Source organism: Lygodium microphyllum, chromosome 10 (genome assembly GCF_053477565.2).
Source record: "Lygodium microphyllum isolate KBCC chromosome 10, Lygodium_microphyllum_v1.1.10, whole genome shotgun sequence".
In the NCBI taxonomy this organism is placed as follows: domain Eukaryota; kingdom Viridiplantae; phylum Streptophyta; class Polypodiopsida; order Schizaeales; family Lygodiaceae; genus Lygodium; species Lygodium microphyllum.
The window spans coordinates 147830235-147853559 of NC_141144.1; the positions used below are offsets into that span (position 1 = coordinate 147830235).

Genomic DNA, 23325 nt, shown 5'->3' on the forward strand with positions numbered 1-23325 from the left:
ATGCATGGTAGGGGTTTGTGATGACAAGTTGCCATGGGAATAAATGAATGTTCTCTTGGAAGATGATATTAGGTTGATTGTGCTTGATTCTTAATTGGATTAATTAAGAAAGAATATTTTGAGCGTGTGGATCATCTCCAAGGGCACTGCTCGATTCACGGGTCGAAGGTCGAGTGGTGAAAAACCACGGAAGTTGTGTCTCACTCCTAGGTTGCTAGGGATTAGTGGAGCTCTGGACACCCCTTGCCTAGTGGAGTTGTAGACTGCTATGAGCCTAACGTCTAGGGCGTCGGAAGATCCTATTTTAGGTAAATGATAGAAATTATAGTGCCATGTGATTTGGACGGGGTATTTCTGTTGGACAGAAGGGATACATAATTCTCTTATATGGGAAGGAGACAAAGATTAACTGGAAAATAAGTTAAGGAACTTGTTTGTCAAAAGGTTTGCATGCTCTGTATTCGTATTTGTGCTATAAATTATGCAAACAAACCCTGTTTCCTAAAAGGCTTAATTAAGGAAGCTGATTTTAAAATATCATATGTAAATGTGAGAGGACCTAATTAGGAAACTAAAGCTATCAAGGAAAGCAGGTGGGTGGAACTCGCAATGGGTTTGTCTTACGGTAGGGTGTTCCCAAAGAACTGGGAGGCCTCTCACAAGGTTTTTATCGACGATCGACCATTAGAAATTGTTAGAACCCCGATTCATGTTGTTTTAAGGGATCGGTGTGGGACTATGCCCTACGGGCAGAGAGGTTGAGTAGCGCATCCCTCTTGTTTCCCATTCTCTTTGAACCAAGTGCGGCATGGGTCAGCTTAGGCTTGGGTATCTTTACATAAAGTAAGATATCTAGGTCCCGATGCTAGAATGCTGACAAGAGACCTTAGCTACTAGGAACCCAGATTTCACGTTGATCCTAGTGGGTTCGACCGCGAACATTCTATTTGCGAGGTGGACTTAGGAAACCCTAGGTGATAAACCTCAGAAGATTCCATGGGAGTGTCGGGTAGCGACGCTTAGATTCATTTCTCAATGGGCTGCTAAAACATGCCTAGGATAGCCGATAGTAGACGGGCACATTACAAAAGAAGAACATAATTAAGTATTTGACAACAAAGCAACTGGTGAGAATAAAGAGTGAGACCCACATTTTAAAAGATGATAGGTTAAAGTAAGTGTCCATAAAAGGGACTCTATTAGGAATAAAAAAGCTATCCAACTTGTCCAAATGTTAAATAATGAGCCTCCATAGGTCCAGTAGGAAGTAAACTAGGTTTTTGTAGCTCACTTATCAATAGTCATGATGGATGATGTAAATATTTAGTCATATATGCCTTCGAGTGCATTCACCATCAGTGAAAGTGATTATACCCAACCATCCATGTCACTATGATGTTTGAGAATGATTTGAGAATATTGGGGCACCTTAGCTCAAGAGTGAATTCAAAAACAACCACATGCAAAGCTTGAATTCCATTACAACGACATGGTGGGGCATGCAATTCTTACCTTCATCAATTGGACTTAAAATCTTGAATATGCAAAGATGTTAGCTCACTCCAACACCCATGGCCTTATATACTTAGGGTTAATAGGCACGATAAAATGGTAATCCTTTGCACCTCTCTCGAACAGACATCATGCAAAACAACATAATTAGTACACATGATCTTAGCCAAAAGGCCAATGGGGTTGTAGCCTAATGGTTCGAGTGTGGGTTGAGTATTGTAGCTAGTAGCCTAGTGGTTCGAGCGTGGGTTGAGTATTGCGGCTGCATGAGTTCAATCTGTGGGTTTTGCATCCCCAATGGCACAAATCTATTCATGTTGAAAACAACACCTCTATTGTACTTTACTGATTGAAAACTAGAAAAGCACTTCTTATTTTGTCATGCTCTTCACATAAGCATGTATATACGGTACATTTGAAATACAAATGACACTTGGAATTGCATATTACTTTGCAAGTTTGACCCCTAGCTTTGGTTGGTTGAGAGAAGATTTTTTCTCAAGATGATCAATCCAAAAAGCTCAATGATGTCATTTTTCAAATGCTTATGATGGAGAACTTAGGTGGAGAGAGAGTCTAGAGAGGCCAAGTTGGCTGAACTAACGGTGGCACACGTGTGAAGCGTGTTGCATTTGGATTTGGACAAAGGCCGTTCGTTGTTGTGGTTGATTTTGATCATGCGTGCAAGTGGATCTTTTGCTTAGTCAAAGCATGGGGAAGACACAGAAGACCAGAGAGAGGAGGGGGGGGGCGGGCGGGGGCAGCTACATACAAACTAGAATAATGGAATAAGGAAAAGAGAAACATTTTGGCAGCAACAAGAACGGCAAGCTCGGCTATGCCGATGAGAAGCCCTTTCCTTCCTCGCGAGCCACACGGCCTCCTTGCATTAGCACAGGGCGTTCTTCTGCCTTCCTCTCCCTCTCCCTCTCCCTGTCTCTCCCTTTCGAAGGACCCGAGGTGAGCTGCCTCAGCTCGCAGGCCTGCGCCCGGACGAGCCCCGTGTCCCGGCGACAGCTGCGGGTGGTGCGTTTCGGACCAAACCCTAGCCTTCTCAGATCACGCGCCTCCCGAAGAGTCGCCGCGCTGTTCTCCGAACAGACCGTGGTTCACATCTGCGCTTGTGCAAGCCAATTTCGAAGCATTACGACTTATTTCGAGGGACAATTTTGCAAGTGACACTCGTATCGATGAGGTTGTGCTTTGCTGTGGAAGTTGCGAGTGTGTTCCTTAACGAGCCAACGAGTGGAAAATTAAGCAGTTCTACAGCTCATTGCGATCAATTTGGAATGCCTGTGCTGTAAGGGTTCCAGTATTACAAATTAAGACTCGACAGAGTAAAATCAGTTTCTCCTGTTCGAGATCATCTTCTGGCAAGACATCTTATCATGACAACTTTCTCAATACTCATCATGAAGCCTCCCCCAAGGTAGACCAAAAGTTAGAGTAGCAGAATTATTTGCGAAGGGAGTATTTAGGCGACAGGTTTTGAGCAGAAAGCATACGCTGGTTTCAAGTTCTTGGAATATGCTTGACACTCTTTTCAGATCAAGGTAGATCTTGCAGCCGTGCAGTGCTGTTCACTATAAGCTATGGTGCTTTGGTGTTTGTGGCTGAAGTGAGGGACTTCCTTGGAGAATGATGCTGCCAAGGAGTCTCTTTGGCTGGTCTCCACCTCATGTACAGCCATTGACACCTGTGTCTGAGGTTTCTGAACCACCGGAATCTCCTTCACCATACTTGGATGTTGGTGCTGATGCCATCCCTGTGGACGAAGATGGACCCCAGGAAGAAACGGAAGAAACAGAGCCACCACCTGCAGCTGTACCTTTCTTCAGGCTTTTTGCTTATGCCACTTCATTCGACTGGTTTTTGATGGTAATTGCTGCCATAGCAGCTGCAGCACATGGAGCAGCCTTGCCAATATATTTGCACTTTTTCGGACAGATTATCAACATGTTCAGCTTGCAAGACAGCTCGACCTCTCAACAGTTCCAGGAGTTTACTACGGTAAGTCTTTATGCACACGTTGATGTCTAAGCTCTGAACTGGTTCAAGCATTGTAAGTCTGTGTGTGCCTTTTCCCGAATTCCATATTTCAGCTATGGAAAGGACAATGCTATATTTGTATTATAGTCAAATCACCAAGAGAATCCCAGTAATAATTTCAAGAACAAGGATAGGAGAAGGCCAGAAGAAGTTTATTAATTCATGGGCATCAGATCTATTAGGGTTCAGGGGGTATCCAACAGAAGTTAAAATTGAGGATGCCGAAAGTATGTAGGTGTTGCATTTATGTATCCACTTCACTCTTTTGGTCATGAAAATTGTATGGAAAGAGCTGATAGCAGGCACGGCTATTGTCATTTGTAGGTGGAACAGCTAGTGACACATTCCCTTTTTAGAGGAACTTTGTTTAACTGAGAGATGTCTTCAGTAGTGGAGTATATTGTCTTCTCTGAAGACTTTTTACCTTCTGTTGTTGGTGCATACTTGATGTGCAGAGGAAAGACTGGGATCGTTTGTGTAACATCCAGGCTTCTAAGATTGTTGTCTAGACTCTAGATTCCAGGTTATGGTGGTAACATTTATGTTATACCAAAGATTGTGTGTTTAGAAGTGCTTAAGTATAGCACAAGCAAGTTGTTTCTTGCTCTACGGATGTAGTTTCTAATGCAATTCTCAATAAAGTGGCAGGAAATTCTGAATTGTAATATTTGCCAGAATCTCGTGACCTTTAATTCTGAGTTTAGAGAGAGACTTTGGCTAGATTATGGTCCATAAGTATCCATATTACTGAATGACAATCAACCTCTCAATGATTGGAGAATGTTCTTACCTCAACTTCATTATTTAGCCTTTTATTGTGTGAATTGAGATCTAAAGTGATGTTTTGCAGCATGCGCTTTCCATTGTGTATGTGGCAGCGAGTGCATTGGTCGCAGGCTGGATTGGTAAGCGTTTCTACTTTTCTTTTGTGACATGTCTATTGTTAAATCTAGCAGAGGCTTTACAAAGGGCTGCTTTTTTGGACAGAGGTGTCATGTTGGATCTACACCGGAGAACGGCAGACAGCAAGGATTCGCTTGAGCTATGTGCAAGTCTTGCTCAATCAGGATATGGGATTTTTTGATACCTATGGAAACAATGGAGATATTGTTAGCCAAGTTCTGAATGATGTAGTTCTCATCCAATTCACATTGAGCGAAAAGGTATTTTGTCTTCTGAATAAGGTGAACTTTTGCATGTTTCCTTTGGAATCAGAAGGCACTGGTGATTCTGACTGTTTCAGTCAAGTTGCAAGTATGTTGTTTCTTGCATAATGGCCTGGACAGTGCAGATAGTTGATTGTGCTTGTTACAGGTGGGAAATTACATCCATAACATGGCGACTTTTCTGGGAGGCCTAGTTGTGGGATTTCTCGGCAGTTGGCAAGTTGCTCTTGTTACCTTAGCCACTGGACCCTTCATAGTTGCAGCTGGAGGTATTTCAAACATCTTTCTACACAAACTTGCTGAAGACATCCAGGATGCCTATGCTGAAGCAGCCACAATAGCTGAGCAGGTAAGGCACAGAGAGAATGTGGTTTGATACTGAGTGTTTATATCGGAAATGCTGTTTCATATAACAAAAGTTCCTTTGTATCTTTTTTACCTCACTTTTTCATTTTGTTTCTTTTTTTTTGGGGGGGGGATTTTCAGGCTATTGCTTACATCCGGACCCTGTATGCATTTGCCAATGAGACACTTGCAAAGTACTCCTATGCCAATGCACTCCAAGCAACTCTTCGTTATGGCGTTCAAATCAGCTTGGTGCAAGGGCTAGGCTTGGGGTTTACATACGGACTTGCCATCTGCTCATGTGCCCTGCAGTTGTGGTTTGGACGATATCTTGTGACTCGGGGATTGGCAAACGGGGGTGATGTTGTGACTGCTTTGTTCTCCATAATTTTAAGTGGCCTGTGAGTCAACATTCTGTTTATCTTCTTTCACTAGGATTTAGCACTCAAAGATCAATGGTGAAAGCATTCAGCAGTGTGTGAAGGGAGAAGTCACATCATACTTGCAAACACACTGTTTCTAACATCTGTAGTTTCATTGCCCGTTGTATCACAGGGGTTTGAACCAGGCTGCAACAAATTTTTATGCCTTTGAGCAAGGAAGAATTGCAGCACACAGGCTTTTTGACATGATTAGCAGGTCATCTTTTGGTGGTGGTGAAGATGGGAAGGTTTTGAGTAATGTTCAGGGGAACCTTGAGTTCCGAAATGTGTACTTCAGCTATCCATCTCGTCCTGATATACCTATATTAAGTGGTTTTTTTCTCAACGTGCCTGCAAGAAAAACAGTTGCATTGGTTGGAAGGCATGGTTCTGGCAAGAGCAGCATCATTCCTCTGATAGAGCGGTTTTATGATCCCACATTAGGTTTGCCATGTTTTGCATAAGTTTTTTGAATTGAGTTTTTGTCTGCAGCATCACACACTTGCTTTCAATGTTCCAACTTGTGAGATGTGGCATTCCAGGTGAAGTGCTGCTAGATGGGGAGAACATTAAAAGTTTAAGGGTCGAATGGCTGAGAAGTCAGATTGGTTTGGTGAGCCAGGAACCTGCCTTGTTCACATCTAGCATCAAAGAGAACATACTTTATGGGCGAACTGCGAGCATGGATGAAATTGAAGAGGCAGCAAAAATTGCACATGCCCATACTTTTATCAGCTCTCTTCCGAAGGGATACAACACACAGGTCTAGAGATATTAGCACTATGCAGCATAGACATTAGATTAATGAAGGGTCTGTTGCTCAATGTTTAAGTACAAACGTATTGTTTGCAGGTTGGTGGAGCTGCCATCACCTTGTCCGAGGATCAGAAGCTCAAACTAGCAATAGCCCGAGCTGTACTGAAGAATCCTTGTATACTTTTATTAGATGAGGCGACAGGTGCTCTTGATGTTGAGGCTGAAAGAGTTGTGCAGGAAGCTCTAGATTTATTGATGCTGGGCCGTTCTACTGTTGTAATTGCACGGCGTCTTTCTGTTGTACGGAGTGCTGATATAATTGCTGTTTTGGAAGAAGGCCAGCTTGTTGAGCTTGGAACACATGAGGACCTATTGGCAGCTAATGGTTTGTACACAGATCTTATCCGACACGAAGAGGCTGCAAAGCCACCAAAGCGGTAACATCACCTCAGCTCTTGATTATTTGGGTTGTGCACTTCCTTTTAGATATTCTCAAATAGAACCTACCTATTTTATTTTGAGGCACATGTTCATCACATTCACCTAAATTTTCAGGGTTGTAACGAGGCCTGTGAGGGAGCTTACAGTTTCACAATCTTTGAAAGATCAGGGAGTTACTCCTTTGTACCGGGAGGCTCCAATTTTACCGGTGCATCAAGAACCACATGCGGTGCAGCTACTTAAGTCTCCTTCACTTCAGCGGCAGCATGGAAGTCATGGAATGCAGATGTTTGAACACAGTGTTCATGATTCACCCAAGTTGCATAGCCCTCCTCTGGAGCAGAAACATGACATTAACATGCCATTTGATGTGCAGGAAAAGGTATCATCTGGCAACAAGCACCAGGATAGTTTTGAAATTTGCCTGCCTCCTCTGCCAAAACTGGATGTTGCTATTCAAAGACTTTCCTCGAGTCATTCAGATCCTGAATCCCCTGTATCTCCACTTCTGACCTCTGATCCAAAAAATGAAAGATCCCACTCCAAAACATTCAGTAGAGTTAATATTCATCATTTAGATATAGGACCGGATCTTAACACTTTAGAGCTAACAGACAAGGTGATTAGTCGACCGCCATCATTCTGGCGCCTTGCGAAGTTGAGCTCTCCAGAGTGGTTATATGCCATCCTTGGAAGTCTCGGTGCTGCTCTTTTTGGTTCCTTCAATCCTCTTCTAGCATTTGTGCTTGTACAGGTGGTACAGAACTACTATAAAATGCCTTTGAATGAAAGGCATGCAAAGTATGAAATAAACAAGTGGTGCCTGCTAGTTGTAGGGATGGGTTTTGTCACAGTTATAGCTAATTTTGTGCAGCATTTCTATTTTGGTATTATGGGTGAGAAGATGACAGAACGAGTGCGAAGAATGATGTTTTCAGGTATGGATGCAAGTGTGTACTTTCATCTTTTTTTCTAGTGCAGAGAGCTCAGTTCTGGGGTGATTTTAAACCAAAGTTGATTTTGTCTTTGATTGCAGCTATTTTAAGGAATGAAGTTGGTTGGTTTGATGAGGAAGAAAACTGCACAGATGCTCTTAATATGCACCTTGCTAACGATGCTACTTTTGTTCGAGCTGCATTCAGTAATCGCTTGTCAATCCTCATTCAAGATTTGACAGCTATGCTTGTAGCCTTTGCAGTGGGTATTGCATTACAATGGCGCGTTGCACTGGTTGCTCTTGCCACAGTTCCTCTCTTGACAATATCAGCTGTAGCTCAGGTCAGTGTGGGCATTCTGAAAATTAAGTTCCATTGCTCAGAAGTTTGAACTTAGCATGCATGTTTAATATTGCTATGGTGTGAAATTATTTGGTCATTTACAGGACTAGGAATGTATTTAAAACAAAAAATCACTTTGTTAAAATAAGAATTTCCAGTCTGTTCATTTAGGTGTAATGAAAACAGAGATTCATAGTGCTTTCTGGGCCTCTGAGTTTGTTGGCATAACTGGACCACCCAGAATGCCTTCATTTTTGGTTCCCTTTCTGGTGTGCAAATTAATATTGCTCGCCTGAGGGGTCTTCACTGGCAGCTTGATATTGTGCAGCGTGTGGATGTTCTCCCCAGGGATGATTTGGTCTCATAGCATATTGCAGTTTCTTCAGTTCCTCTGCTGTCCATTTAGTCCATTCTTGTACTTTTCCAGTAATTCAGTAATTAATACAATTATCCTTTACGGGAAAACACTATTTCAAGCCATATGTGATGATGGTCATTAGTCTTGAGTTTCTATTATTTACTTTATCCTTGAAGACTGGGGACTTGTGCATTGGCAATACTAAAATTCAGGGTTCATGGTGGCACATACTCAACATTGGCTCCTAGCTTTTGATTTTGATAGGGTCTTTGGTAAGGCAAAATATTCCACTCTCAAACAACTACGTATGAAGTTTGTAATTTCATTTTCTTAGATTTTGGGGCTGTTGGTACAACTAGGTCACTTGAACCACCTTCATCTTTGATTCCACCTTAGCGATTCAAAGTCACATTGCTAAGTGAGAGCCCCTTGTTGCACGAGGAGGGGGGAAGAGGTGCTTTTTTGCACCAATGTATCAGTTGAGAAAAGAATTGCTTGATCATGTAGCCACTTCTATGGGGAGTAAACGTGCCAAGGGGACACCAAACATAGCAAGGGATCCAACATCATGGATACCATGGCCAGTAGGACATTGTGCTTCATGCAAAAGATCACTAGGATTATGGGCTATGTAGCCTCCTCATGGGCCATTGATGACAGTTGTGGTATTAGATAAAGTTCATTGTATGGTTTATGGGAACCAAGGAAAAAAGAGCAAATATATGTGGTAGTGGCACACTTTTTCTACCATGACCATATTGCATTCAAATTAGTGAGGCCACCATATTTTTCAAATATGGTGACAAAGATTGCAGAGGATGGGCCCATATATAGGCTCCCTTCATCAGAAACTATCGGGATTGCATTGCTTCAAAAGGAGAAAGCAGCCATAGAAATTGCTATAGCAAATATTCGCAATCAATGGGCAAGAAATGGAGTTACATTGATAGCAAATGGGTGGAGTTATGCATGCCATAGGTCCATACATGGCATTGTTGCATATTCTTGTGGAGATTCACACTTTATTGGTAGTCATGATACTTCAGAGAGGCGGGAGGAGTACAAGTATGTCGACATCTGAGTGGCCCGAGGTAGTGCAGGCTCTTGCGGTAGAAAATGTAGTGCAATCTGTGGTTGATGGTGAACCTACAAACATGGTAGTAGGAAATATTTTAATGGCAATGTATCCACATATCACTTTCAATCTAAGCATGACACATTGCTTGAATAACTCGTTGAAAGATATTGGAGACTTGCCTTGAATTATATCTCTTGTTGCAAAAGACAACATGATATTTTAATGGCAATGTATCCACATATCACTTTCAGTCTAAGCTTGACACATTGCTTGAATAACTCGTTGAAAGATATCGGAGACTTACCTTGAATTACATCTCTTGTTGCAAAAGGCAACAAGATTGTTACAAGTGTATGCAATCATTAGTACTTCTATGCTGATTGTCTCAAGAGAAGTAATAGAGATATGCTCAAATACTCAAAAATATAGTTTGCTTATGATTTTCTTATGTGTAGTCAATTGCACTATTGCAACGGTGCAATTAGAGAGCTATTTGCCAGTGATAAGTATGAAAATTGGACCGGGGCTGTCATTCTATTTATGTGTTATGTAATGCATATGTTTCTAATAGAGAGTTTTGGGACAAGGTGAATCACACCAATCAAATGGTTGATCCTATCATGCATATATGTTGAGGCTTGCAGATGGTATGGAGCCATGCATCGGAGAGATTTATGAAGGTGTGGATTGCATGATTGAGAAGTTGGAGAGTTTGAAGCCAAATGCTGATAGGTATGAGTAGATTAAACAGTTATGCATCAATAGATGGAATGAGTGTGACTCTTCTATGCATGCTGCAACATATGTGCTTGATCCCAAGTTTGCAAGAAAGAGTCCTTGAGGTAGTCAACGCTTGGAACAAACTGCATGCAAGGCTTTATTCTACTAGCCGTGAGATGCAACATAAAAGAAAAAAGTGGCTCTTTGTATATTGATAGATATTAGGAATGTTTGGTACGGAGGATGCACTAGAATAAGACACATATTGGAGCTACTTTATGGTGGAAAGATTATGAAGATAGAAGCTCTAGAGTTGTAAAGCTTGGCAATTCATATTCTTAGCAAAATAGTTTACTCTTCTTGTTTAGAGCAACTATGGAGTTCATCCAATCATATCCACTCGAAGAAAAGAAATCTTCTTGATGCAAGGAAGACAAATGGCTTGGTTTATATGAGCTCCGATCTTCGCTTGCTAGCTTGTACATTGGTTGCAAAAGACTAATTCTTTTGTGTAGTGGCAAAAGATTATTATGATGATGGTGATGATGAGGTTGTTGTTTTGTGGGATGAGCATTCATCTTTAGTGCACATTTTGTGACTTTTTAGTGTATATCTTTTGGATTCATGGTAGATTATTACTTATGTACTATTGTTGATTATAATGTTTTGAATCTTGATCATAGCTGATTATAAGCTCTCTAATTTCATGGAGTATGGCTGATTTTGGAATAGATTCTTAAAAAAATGATGCGTGTATGTGCCATATGGACGATTTTGGGATTAAAATACTTAGTTCTAATAGATTTAGACTCTCTTAATAATTGATACATGGCTGATCAATGATTTCTGTGTGTTTCCAATTTTTCATATCTCTAGGTTTCAAGTGTGACTAAATTCTCTCTCTCTTTCTACAAACACAGCCCCCCCCGCCTTTCCCCCCCCCCCCCCCCCCAAAAAAAACCCCTAACCTTGGTGTTCCCCTTGTTCCGAGCCTTTGGGGGGGGGGGGGGGGGATGTTCCCTATTCCTAGGAAATATGATGAATGTTGCTGTCTGCCCTTGCCAGTGTGAACTAATTGATAGTGTGAATACACTAAACCTGAAATGCAAGGGCTGTTAGAGCTGCAATGTCTCCATTATAATTTGGTAGAGTTCACAACCAGGAGATGACTAGCATAAAATACATGAGATGCCAACATGTTTGCATGTATCACAAGCAATCTCTTTCCTCTCTTGTGCAGTTTGCATTGATAAAAAGGTCGTTCTCTCTCTCTCTCTCTCTCATTTTTCTAGATCTATCTAAGAGAGCATTGAGTAATCTTAATTAAATACCGAAACTGCACAAGATAAAAAGGTCGTTCTCTCTCTCTCTCTCTCATTTTTGTAGATCTATCTAAGAGAGCATTGAGTAATCTTAATTAAATACCGTAGGAAGCTCTGAGCTTGGGGGTCAATCTCTCTTTGTTTCCTTAAGTAGGACCATTCTAGCTCCCCCTTTGGTAAGTGCTCTCCTAATTAAGGTTTAGATTACCACCCTTTGGGTTTTCTAAAGACCAACTTCAAAGAATTGCATACCTTGTCTCCCCTTAAATAGATTTGGGTTGATAGTTTGAATGCCCCGTGAGCATGTTGTGGAGACATGCTAGGGTTTGCAAAAAAAAAAAACAAACACCAAGTGTATGACCATGATTGAAACACAAAGAACTCAAACACAAATGCAAAGCACAAAAGCACAAATAGAGAAGAAAGGGAACTCAGAAATGAAATGAAGAACAATTGATGGCTCTCGAGGGAGCGGGTTGCGGGAGGGGTTGATGTGTGTTGTCCATTGGAGATGGATCTGGAGTGCTTTAAGTATCAGTTGGAGTAGAGCCTAATGAAGAAAAGTGCTGAAAATGCAAAATGACGTACTGTAGATGCAAATGCAAAACAGGCCAATGCTGGAAAGTGCTCTAGACCACAAACAATAACAAGGCAGCTTGTAGGGATGAAAATGCAGCAGTCCAACAGGTCCTAATGAGCAAGGCAGCAGATGGGAACACTCAAACAGGGGTTGCAGTAGTCGAATAGAGGGCTAGAATGATGGTGATAGCATTTGGAATAAAAAAACAGGTGTGGGCAACCTTTAGATGATCATGGCAGCAATTGGAGATGATGAGGAATGAGTGGGCAGCAATGGGTGGAGGAGATGGGAGCAACAGTCCAACAGGTCCTAATGAGCAGGGCAGCAGATGGGAACACTCAAACAGGGGTTGCAGTAGTCGAATAAAGGGCTAGAATGATGGTGATAGCATTTGGAATAAAAAAGCAGGTGTGGGCAACCTTTAGATGATCATGGCAGCAATTGGAGATGATGAGGAATGAGTGGGCAGCAAGGGTGGAGGAGATGGGAGCCACGTGATGATGAACTAGGGATAACTTGCAAAGCAAGGGATGAGATTGAGTGGTGGGCAGCTTGTCTGTTTATAGACGAGTGGATCCTCCTAAATTAGGGTTTGGCTTATGGAGACATACTCTCTAGGATCGCCTTTCTTTTAAATGAGAGTTTGCTAAGATTTAAATTTTGGGGCTGTAATTAAGAGCTAATTAGTTTATTTATAATGCTATTTTTAGCTCAACACTCCTCCTCAAGCCCAAAATTGAAACTAGAAGGAGATTGTAAACATAACGCAAGCCCATTTTTTATATTTATCCCAAGCCATTCCACCCTTAAGCAGTGAAGAAAACAAAGGGTGTATTATTTGCTCGGTGGCCTAGCAAGACTACAAAGGCGATAGTAACCTTCCCAAGGGAGCCTAAAGGGTCACCCTAGAGAGGCCAAGTCATCTGACAAAGGGTGTTTATTAGTTGCCTAGTGGCCTATTGGGATTTGCAAAGTGGATGGAACCATTTTGAATCTTTTTTTTTGGATTTTATCGGTGGTTTTGGTCCTTTCAAGTACTTGTGCCCCGTGGGAAAGGATAGGAAAAACAAATAAACTATTGCAACCACTCGTGGGTGTTGGTGATGAAGTATAAAATGAAAATAATGAAGAGGAAAAGGAGGTATGGTGATATAAGAACTGCTGGTGGAAACAATTTAGTAATAAATGACAGTGGTTTGGGGGATTGTTTTAACTAGGCAACATCATATTTCGGGTGTTCCATCAGTGGGGACAACTTTCACTATTGTCTAGATAGGGCAACAACTGATTTTATCCATTTTCTCAAGATAGAATTCTGATTTTTTCCCCCCTTTTCATCATTCTTTTTCATCCTCTAGCCCTAATTGACAGCAAAAATCAGGGTTTGACAGTTGCTTTAGGATGCATGCTTAGAATTGAGGGCCTAGGACTTGAATTCCAACAATTGAAATTGAAGAATTTCAGGGAGATTCAAGAGGCTAGCCAACCAAGATATAAATTGGGGCTAAATTTGTCTCACAAGGAGCAGGGCAAAGGCCAATTCTTGAAGCAAACCAAGGTGCAAATTGGTTTGAAGGCTTGAAAGTCATTAATGACACAAGTAACACTTGGATTGTGGAAGAGATCAGTTGTACTCCACCCATTTGTAATAAAAGATAAAGAAATACTGAAAGGGGCACTAGTCTTGGGGACAAGAGGCCATTCATTGTGCAAGAATTAAGAGGTAAAGTGTGCATTTCAATTTATGTAAATTAATTACTTGCTGTAATTATTGTTAGATCAGGTTATTATCACCCTATCTGAGGAGAAAAGTTGGTTTCATGGTTCCATTTGCTGAGAGACTATCAAATCTCTTGACTTGGTGGGCCCGACGCACCTAATTGAAGGTTCGAAGTTTTTGCTCTAGTATTGAAATTGTTTTCAACTGAGCATTTACAGCAAGTATGTCATCTTATAGTGAGATGGGAAGGAGTAGTGATGATGCATCTCATTCTAAAAATGCACATAATGAAGGGGAAGGGAAAACTGCAATACCTAATCTTGCAATAGGCTTATAGCATGGATGGCAAGGAGAAAATGTGGTTGTTGACCAAGAAGCGAGTCATTCAAGGCCACAAGATGCTAATGATCAGTAAGGAGGTGAAAAATACGAGTCATCAAAGGTGGAGATTTTGATTAATCTTTGTTATAAACCCTAATTTAGAGTAAAAATTAAGGTTTGACACTTGCCTTAGGATGGTGCTTAGAATTGAGGACCTAGGACTTGAATTCCAATACTTGATAATTGAAGAATTTTAGGGAGATTCAAGAGCCCAATTATTAGCCAATATCAAAATCGGGGCTAAATTTGTTTCACAATTAGGGCGAAGGCCAATTTCCCAAGGAAACCAAGAGGCAAATTGGTTTGAAGGCTTGTTGGTTATGAATGACAACAAGTAGCACTTGGATTAGCGAAGGAGATCAATTATACTCCATCCATTTGCCATAAAAGACAACGAAACATCGAAAGGAGCACTGGTTTTGGAGCCAAAAGGTTGTCCATTGTTCTAGAATTAAGAGATAAAGTATGCATTTTAATTTATGTGAATTCATTACTTGATGTGATTACTGTTAGATTAGGTTATTACCACCTTATTTGAGGAGGAAGGCTGGTTTTAGATGCCATGAGGCATTGATTGAGGTGGAGATCGAAGATCCATTGCAGTAGTGGCCAACGGTTGATGAACATAGATACTAGAGGATAGAGAAATTGCGTAATCTCCTAATTTAATGGTTGTATAATACTGAAAAATGGGTTTAAAGGCCACAATGTAGCACAAATATTCATGCAAACTAAGAAAAACGTTCTTGCGCCTGGTTTGAGCCATTTAGTGGATTTTCAGCCTAAGGGAAAAAATAAGAAGCTGCTGATCAGAACTTGTTGTCGTGGGGACATTCAAGAGGTTGCCAAGATTGCCAATTGCTGCAGAAGACCCTGGTGATGCCGTGATAACATTTATGATGCCTACAAGTAGACATCCATCAATTTCAGCCATTTTTCTCATGGAATATTAATTTGGGCTGATCAGAGCAGGTAGTAGTCAATTTGAGCCATTTCATGCTTGGAAAATTAGGAATTTCTCTCTCTTTTGCATCCTCTCACCTTCTCTAGCCCATTCTCAGGTTATTGTAGTAGCAAATCTCAGCTACTTGGAAAAGATCACAACCAGATTTGGTGGACAGTAAGAGAAATTCTATTGTAAATCCTAATTTATAGCAATAATTAGGGTTTAAAATCCACCTCGGGACTTGTGTCATCGATAAAAGGCATTGTACAATGAAATCAGCATCTGAAATTCGTGGAATGTTAGGGTTTTGAGATGCTAGCCCATCCATTGTGAACTTGGGTAGCATTTGGCCAGTTGGGGTTCTATTAGAGGAAGACTTGAGTGAAACTCAAGGGGTAATTGGCCTAAATTGTTCAAGCTGTCCATGCTTTAAGCCTATTCCAATATTAGGCATTGCATTTTTTCCAATACTTTTTGAATTGCCAGATTAAGAGGCATTATCCGTGTTTGATCCCATCTCACTATTCGAAGACATTTTTCGTGTAATGCTCAGCTGATTACAATTTCAGCACTAGAGCAAACTTGTGACCTTCAATTAGGTGCCTTGGGCCCATAAATTCAAGGGAGTTGATGGTATCTCGAAGATGGAATCTTGAAACCAGCCTTCCTTCTCGAAGAGGGTGGTAATGATTTGATTTAACAGTTATTACAGCAAGCATAAATTCACATAAATTGAAAATGCAAATGTTACCACTTTAATTTGGATAATGGACAGCTTGTTGGCCCTAAAATTGGCACCCCTTGCGGTATTTCTTTAACTTTTATTGTGAATGGATGGAGTACAGCCGAGACCCTCTAACCTTCTCCACTTCTCCAAGTGCCACTTGCTGTCAAAGTTGATCGGCAAGCCTCCAAACTAATATGCCCCTTGGTTTGCTCAGGGATTGGCATTCATAGTGCTCTTTGAAAGACATAGCCTTCTAATCCCATTTTCTAGCATTATCAAGCTTCTTATATTAATTTTCAGAATATTAATTTTGAAACTTAATTTAATAGTTATTCTAGTACTCACAAAAATAATTCAACCAACCAATAATTAAATTGGCTAGGCTAATTTGTTTTCCAAGTATCTTTGAGTAGTTATTGATCCTTAGATTGATATTGATTAATTTATTAATGCATAGTCTCTAATGCCACCACTAACATTAGTGGCTAATAAATTGGTCTAGGTCCAAACCTGACACCAGGTACCACCTAGTGCTTGCCAGGTATAACTTATTACAACTTTTGTGTTTGGCACTAGCTGATACTTTAAGGTCCTAGGTCTCATACTATGAAATAATTAACTTGCACCTTACGTATGCAAGTCACATTAGCACATTTGATTAACTTTTAATCAAATGCTAAGCAAAGCAATAAAATTTCATGTCCTCGTGATAACATCCATGTGATGATGAACTAGGGATGACATGCAAAACAAGGGAGGAGGTTGAGTGGTAGGCAGCTTGTCTATTGATAGATAAGTGGATTCAAATTAGGGTTTGTATGTTGGGACACACACAACACTCTCTAAGATCACGTTTCTTTTTAATGAAAGTGTGGTAACATTTGAATTTTAGGGCTGTAATAAAAAGCTAATCAGTTTATGATGCTATTTTCAGCTCAATACAAGTCCTTACATATGCAAGGTTTTTCACTTGGAAGGCCGTCTAATTGGATTTTCAACAAGCCAGTGTCTAAGTCACAAAACATGATGCTATGCAAAGGGTTTCTCTTTAGAAACCCCCTTAATGGGGTTTACTTGTCCTCTACATTAGATATGAATGGATTATCAAAGTACAAATAGAAAGAGATAATGATGCTTAAGTGTGCTCTACATAGAATATGAATGGATCATCAAAGTATAAATAGGAAGAGATGATGATGCGGAAGACTAATAGAAGACAAACAAGGTTGTGAATGTACATGAGGGAAAGTAACCTTCCCTTTCACTAGCAAGTAGATATGAAAGGTGAAAGAGGACCTAGCACCCCTACTCCTTATCATGTCAATGTTGAATGAGAAGGAGCATGCTCCCCCTCCTCCCTACGTGCCAATGGCAAAGGCAAAGCAAGGATGTCAATTGTGGTGATTAGTGTGCCAAGTACTAGATGAAGAATTGACTCCACTTGAAACTTGTGATTTTGTGAAGAGAAGTGGTCTCCATGGTTGTATCAAAGTGTATACGAAACTTGATCTCGTGAGAGGAAGTAACAACAATCACCTACTTCATGATGGTCCAAGAAAGTGTGGCTTGAGCACGGGGGACAATATGGGGCCCCCATGATAGTACTTAATGTCCATGTGTCTAGCCCAATCAAAGTCAATAGATCCCTATAATATTAGCTCATAACTGAAAATTCAAGGTTAATATGCTAGTACCAAAGATAGAAGTTACAGCTTGCATATCTTTGCTTCCTTGAGATTTTTTTGGTGCAAGGCTACGAACAAAGTAAACCTAAAGAGAGTGCAATATTATTGTTAAGGATCTACTACAGATACCAACCTGAAAGATTTTGTTGAATGACTACCCTAATGTGTCCAACTAGGTGATTAGCCTAAAGGTGCTAATGGATGACTGGCTTAATTAGGTCCTATTGGATAACCAATCTAACTAGGCTAATGGTTAGGCCATCTCTAACCCCTCCTGTACATCTTGGTGAGTGGAAGATGTCTTGAATGGGTATCTCTTGATGGACCAAGGACTCATCATGACTTTCATAAGGGACACAAGATGCGCTTGAAGGTCGGGGTGGTGAAATTGTTAGTAGTCTAGCTAGCTCATTAGTGAGTTTGGGCACGTGCCTTAGTAAGACAAGCATTTTTGATTATTTTAGGTATTTTTTAGATTGTCATTATGATGTTGATTTTGGCATTTATTGCTGCCGACCAGCATTAAATGCGGTTGACTTGATTGATGGCATATTTATGGTCCCTCCTCCATAGTCTGGTCGTTCATCACTTGCAAATTCTAGTGTAAACTTGGGTATCCATGGTCCTATTCTGGTGGTCATTGTTGTATGGACTATGATGAGTCAATATCATTATATCATTGTATTGTATCAGATCACCTATGATCTGAGAGAGAGTGTTAATAGTCTAGTCAGCTCATGAGTGAGTCTGGGCATGTACCTTAGTGAGACAAGCATAACTAAATATTTTAGGCATTTTTTGTTGTCATTATGATTGTAATTTTGGCATTTATAGCTGGCTGACCAACATTAAATTTTTACTAACTTGATCACATTGATGGTATATTTTTGGTCTATTTATTTGGCTTCCTTCTTGACAATTTGGTCATTCATCACATCAAAATTCTAGTGTAGACCTTGTTGGAGAGAGGGAGTTGGTGCTTGTGTCTATGCAGCGAGTGTCTCATTGTTGTACGTTATTGTCTCGTGTTTGGTATATGGATTCCTTTTCTTGAGCATATCTCTTAGTTCTCCCTTTGCAGTGTTCTTTTGTTTTCTTCTATTTTCTGTTTTCTCTCTTGTTTTGCAACCTATACAACAGTCTTCTACACTCCCATTGCACCCACTTTTGACAAAAAGATGCTAATTAAGGGGATTGTCCATATACTAAATTACTAGTGGGTCTTTATTGATAGGTGTGGGTACCAATGAGGGAGGTATGGTGGGATATGTTACACTTAACGTATTCCTCTGATTGTTTTGGTGTGAACACTCCCTATACACACAATCACTTTTTACCTTCTTGCTAGAGAATATTTTTTCCCATGTGAACACCGCTTAGGGTGTGGTACAATAGCATCTTAGGGTTCTAATGTCATTCCATCATTTGCACATTAGTGGATGTGAAATTCTAGCACTCTCTTTTTCTTGTTGTTCACTTTTTACTAGGAGTGTGCGTGCGTGTAGTTTGGCATTGATCCATCAATGGTACTAAAGCTATCTTCTTTGCCGGCATCTAGCTCGTATTGCCATCATCGTCGTTGAGACAGCCCGACTTCCCCTTGATTTTTCAACTTGGCCACCATTGCCATTGAGTTGTCACCCCAATCCAACTTTCTGGTCACCAACTCTAGTAGCTTGCTCAGTTTCACCTACTTGCAATGGGTCTCTCTGTCTCAAAAGCACCTTTGTTAGTGTTGCCTAGGCTGCTAACTTTGCCCAATGCACCTACTTTGTGAGCAAGGCCTTCAACACTTCCTATCGATTAGTTATCTCTAGTTGCTTTGTGAGTTGTACTTGTGCAGTGGTGCACGCTTGCAACTTGCCATCTCTACAATGTCGCCTCTTTTTCCAATCAGGTAGCACCCCCTTGTAGGTGTTGTCTTTGTCCCTTGTTGCATTGCGTGAGTGCTTGGCCTTCTTGCACTAGCTGCAAACTTGTAACCAACTCCTCCCAAGTTTGCTAGTGCTTTGCCCTATCCACCGTTAGAAGTCTATCCAAGTTGTCAAAGTCTACAAGCTGCTCACTCTTATCCCCACGATTGAACTCCACCTCCAAAGATCTTGCATCACCTCTTGATGCTATAGAACACTGGCAACACTAGTGAAACCCGAAATTCTATGTCAATTCGTTAGAAAACCTTGGGGCTTTTTCATTTTAAGCAAAATTTCTTAACATTTCTTTATCAAACATTGGGGCTTTCACAAATCTTGTTGAGATTCATTAAAATTGAGAGAACTTGGCATTTTGGTTGGCATTGGCAACATCTTCCTAGACGTTCAGCCCCATTTTTTGCAACTCAATTGATAATAGTAAGTTTTGAGTTTTGCATTCCATTTTGCTCGTGCTCTTTCTACATAGATTCTTGGATTGTAGCTTGTGACACTTATCGTGTACCTTTGTTGTTTTGGTATGAATGCTCCCTTATCCATGGCCCACAAGTACTTTTTACTGTCTAGGTGGAGAAGGGGCTTTTTTGCGTGTGAGCATCCACTTTGGGTGTGGTACTATAGTAACTTAGGGATTGTGCTTTCATGCTATCATTCTCAAATTAGTGGATGTGACATTCCAACAATCTCTTCTTTACTCTTGTTGTTAATTGTTCATTTTGAGTGTATGTGTGGGTGTAATTGAGCATTGACCCAATAGTGGTATTAGAGCCACCTTCTTCACGGCTAGTTAGCTCATGAGCTGTTGCTGCCACAGCTGCCATTGAGCCATAGCTTGATTCCTCTCATCTTAGCTTAGCTGCATCTTTTGTCTTTGACCTTGCTAGTGTTGCCTCTAGTCGTTGCCAACTAGTCAGGGTGATTGTGAAATGTTTCACTCCCGAAATGCCGTGTTTCAACATGAAAAGTTTCACCCTTGGATAGGTCCAAAGTGAAACATCAAAGTAAACAAAATAATTACTCATTTAGAGTGCATGTATTCAACAAGTCCAAAATAGAATTGGATTATTTTCCTTGGAATGAAATAGGGAGGTGAAATGTTGCATAGTAGAATATTTTGTTAGTGAAGCTTCACCTTTCAATCTTGTTGAAACGCGTTTCATGGTTACTATGTTGCTAGTGGACATTTGCAGCACCACCAATGCCTTCATATTAGTGGATGTGACATTCTAGCAATCTCTTCTTCTTGTTAGCAGTCATGTGTGTCTTGTGTGGTCATCTCTTGCTTGTGAGCCTCAGTTTGAGTCAAACAAGGACATTAGGAGCTTTGACATTGTATTTATGTATCATTTTATGTGTTTTAGACACTTTAGATGGAGGGCACATAAGTGCATTTCTTTTTGGGCACTTTTGGCCATTTTTAGGGTGGTTCATCCTATTTAGGGTTTTACCATTTTTTGCCTATATATAGGCGGCTTGCCCTCCCACTCTCATTTGTCCATCATTGATCCTTCACGATCAACCAACCCTTCTCATTTTCTCATCTCAGTGCTACCACTTGGTGCACAAATTGACAAGTAGAGTTGCATGTTGGGGCTGGTTGTTGCAGCCTTGTACCTTCAGCCATTGCACTCACATTGTTCCTTCTCTCTCTCTCTCTCGTATTCTCTTTGTCTTCTCTCCATGTTCACTTTTCTCTTTCCATTATGCACTCTCTCACAGTATTAGAACCATGTGTGGGAGTCAGAGATTTCAAGAAGCAACTTGCTGTCCATGATGAAACTTGCCAGGCATCATCCCTTCCTGTTGCAAACAACTATGATTGTCTTGTCTTTTGAGCAGCCTTGGCTCCTTGATGGTGGTGCATCGAGTCATGACTCCTTGAGGTGGTTTGTTGCAGGATTCTCATCCATCAAAGGGTACTGCCATCTCTTTGATGCCTATTAGTGGTGTTGGTACCTTGCCTCTATTATCTGACTGTCCATCAAGTTCCCTTTCTGAGGCCTTATATGTTTCGAACTTGGGCTTTCCTCTTCTCTTAGTTTCTGGCCTTTCTAGCCTCGAGACTTGTGTTGTCTTCATTGAGCTAGCCATCTTTGTTGATAATTCTTTTCCAAGAGCCACTTTTGTGATAGGTTGGCAGGAGCAAGGGCTATCTATGCTCCATTCCCCTTCCGTTGTGCATGGCTCTCTAAGGTAGCTTGTGTAGGGACCGGTTAGGCACGGAGATCGAGACAGCCAATCATTGCGTGTAGTGAGAGATAGAGAGAGTGAGGGAGAGCAGAGTAGAGAGTGAGTACGTTTGTAGGTACAATGACAAGAGTGTACCTTCAGGTTTTTAGATAGATATATATGTGTAAGTACAAGTACTTAGGGTGTGTTTACACCTGAGCACATTTAAAAGGCAAGAGGCCTTTATTCCCAACAACCTCCTACCTAAAGGCAATGTGCCTTAAGAGGAGAAAATAATCAACCTAGGTATGTACAAAGCTGAAATACATATATCTATCCAACTCCCATCATCTGTCAGCAATGAGTAAACCACTCTGCTAGAAGATCCTTCGTGAGAAGGTTTGCAGGGTTATTATCTGTATGCACTTTAACAAGCTCAATGCTATTGTTGTCAAGTACATCTCTAATGAAGTGGTACTTCACCTGTATGTGCTTTGTCTTTGCACGAAAGGCGGGATTCCGTGCTAGCATGATAGCACTCTGACTACCACAATGGAGAATAGGTCAACTCTGTGATGCCAAGCTCTCCCACGAGACGTGAAATCCATATATGCCTCAGTGGCAGCCACATACTCTACCTTTGTAGTAGACAATGCAAACATTTTTGTAGCGTGGATATCCAAGAGATTGCTCCTCCTGTGAAAGTAAACACATACCTAGAAGTGGACTTCCTGCAGTCCGCATGACTAGCATAGTCTGCATCCGTAAAGCCAACAACAGATGCCTTCTGCTTTTCAAAGCAGATGCACAACTCCTTTGTGCCTTTGAGGTATCTCATAGTACCTTTCATTGCATCCTAATACTTCTTGCCAGGGGTTGCTATGTATTTGTCAACCACTTCCACTACAAAGGCAATGTCAGGATGTGTAGCAACCATAGCATATATCAAACTGCCAACAGCTGAAGCATATGGTATCTTGGCCATTTCAGCCTTCTCATCATCAGATGTAGGGCTGTCCTCTGCACTAAGTTTCACATATGGAGGCAATGAGACCCCAATTGTTTCCCTCCCCTCCAAATTGAAACACTACAAAACCTTGGAGATATACTCCTGTTGAGATAGATAGAGTAAGCCTTTTGATCTGTCTCTGAGTATTCACATGTCAAGAATGTGATTTGCATCACCAAGATCCTTCATGTCAAAGCTACCATGAAGACTTTGCTTCAATGAATCCAAGGCATGAGTATCCCTGGTGGCAATCAACATGTCATCAACATACAAAACCAAGATAATCAGGCTGCCATCTGCTGCCTTCTTGGTGCACAAGCAGTGATCCACTTGACTTCTATGAAAGCCTTGGGACTACATGAATGTATCAAACTTATGATACCATTCTCTTGGTACTTGTTTCAACCCATACAAACTCCTTTTGAGTTTACATACAATTTTTTCTTTCCCTTGTTCAATAAACCCTTTAGGTTGCTGCATATATATATCTTCATGCAAATCACCATGTAAAAACGTAGCCTTTACATCCATCTGTTTGAGCTCCATATCCTCAATTGCAACCGAGCCCAAAATGGTTCTCAATGTAGTCATCTTGACTACAGGAGAAAATCTCATCAAAGTCAATTCCATGCTTCTGCTTGTATCCCTTTGCAACCAATCTTGCTTTGTACTTTGGTGAGAAACCAGAAGTGACCTTCATCTTGTAAACCCATTATACCATTTCTTGCTGT

The 23325-nt window shown here is 40.9% G+C and overlaps 1 protein-coding gene across 2 annotated transcripts in view; it reads left to right on the forward strand.

Annotated features, from left to right (window-relative positions):
- The first annotated feature begins 2265 nt into the window (after window positions 1-2265).
- The window catches only part of LOC148030672 (ABC transporter B family member 20-like), a 34743-nt gene continuing 13683 nt past the window's right edge, over window positions 2266-23325 (forward strand). Inside the window, exons 1-10 of one of the 2 annotated variants that reach the window (XM_087687023.1) lie at window positions 2266-3522; window positions 4412-4466; window positions 4549-4724; window positions 4876-5076; window positions 5214-5473; window positions 5628-5938; window positions 6037-6257; window positions 6347-6687; window positions 6806-7629; window positions 7728-7969. In XM_087687023.1, the coding sequence (XP_087543149.1) occupies window positions 3151-3522; window positions 4412-4466; window positions 4549-4724; window positions 4876-5076; window positions 5214-5473; window positions 5628-5938; window positions 6037-6257; window positions 6347-6687; window positions 6806-7629; window positions 7728-7969 (3003 nt within the window). In that variant the 5' untranslated portion in view covers window positions 2266-3150. The remainder of the gene's footprint in view (window positions 3523-4411; window positions 4467-4548; window positions 4725-4875; window positions 5077-5213; window positions 5474-5627; window positions 5939-6036; window positions 6258-6346; window positions 6688-6805; window positions 7630-7727; window positions 7970-23325) is intronic. The other variant, XM_087687024.1, reaches the window with a different exon arrangement.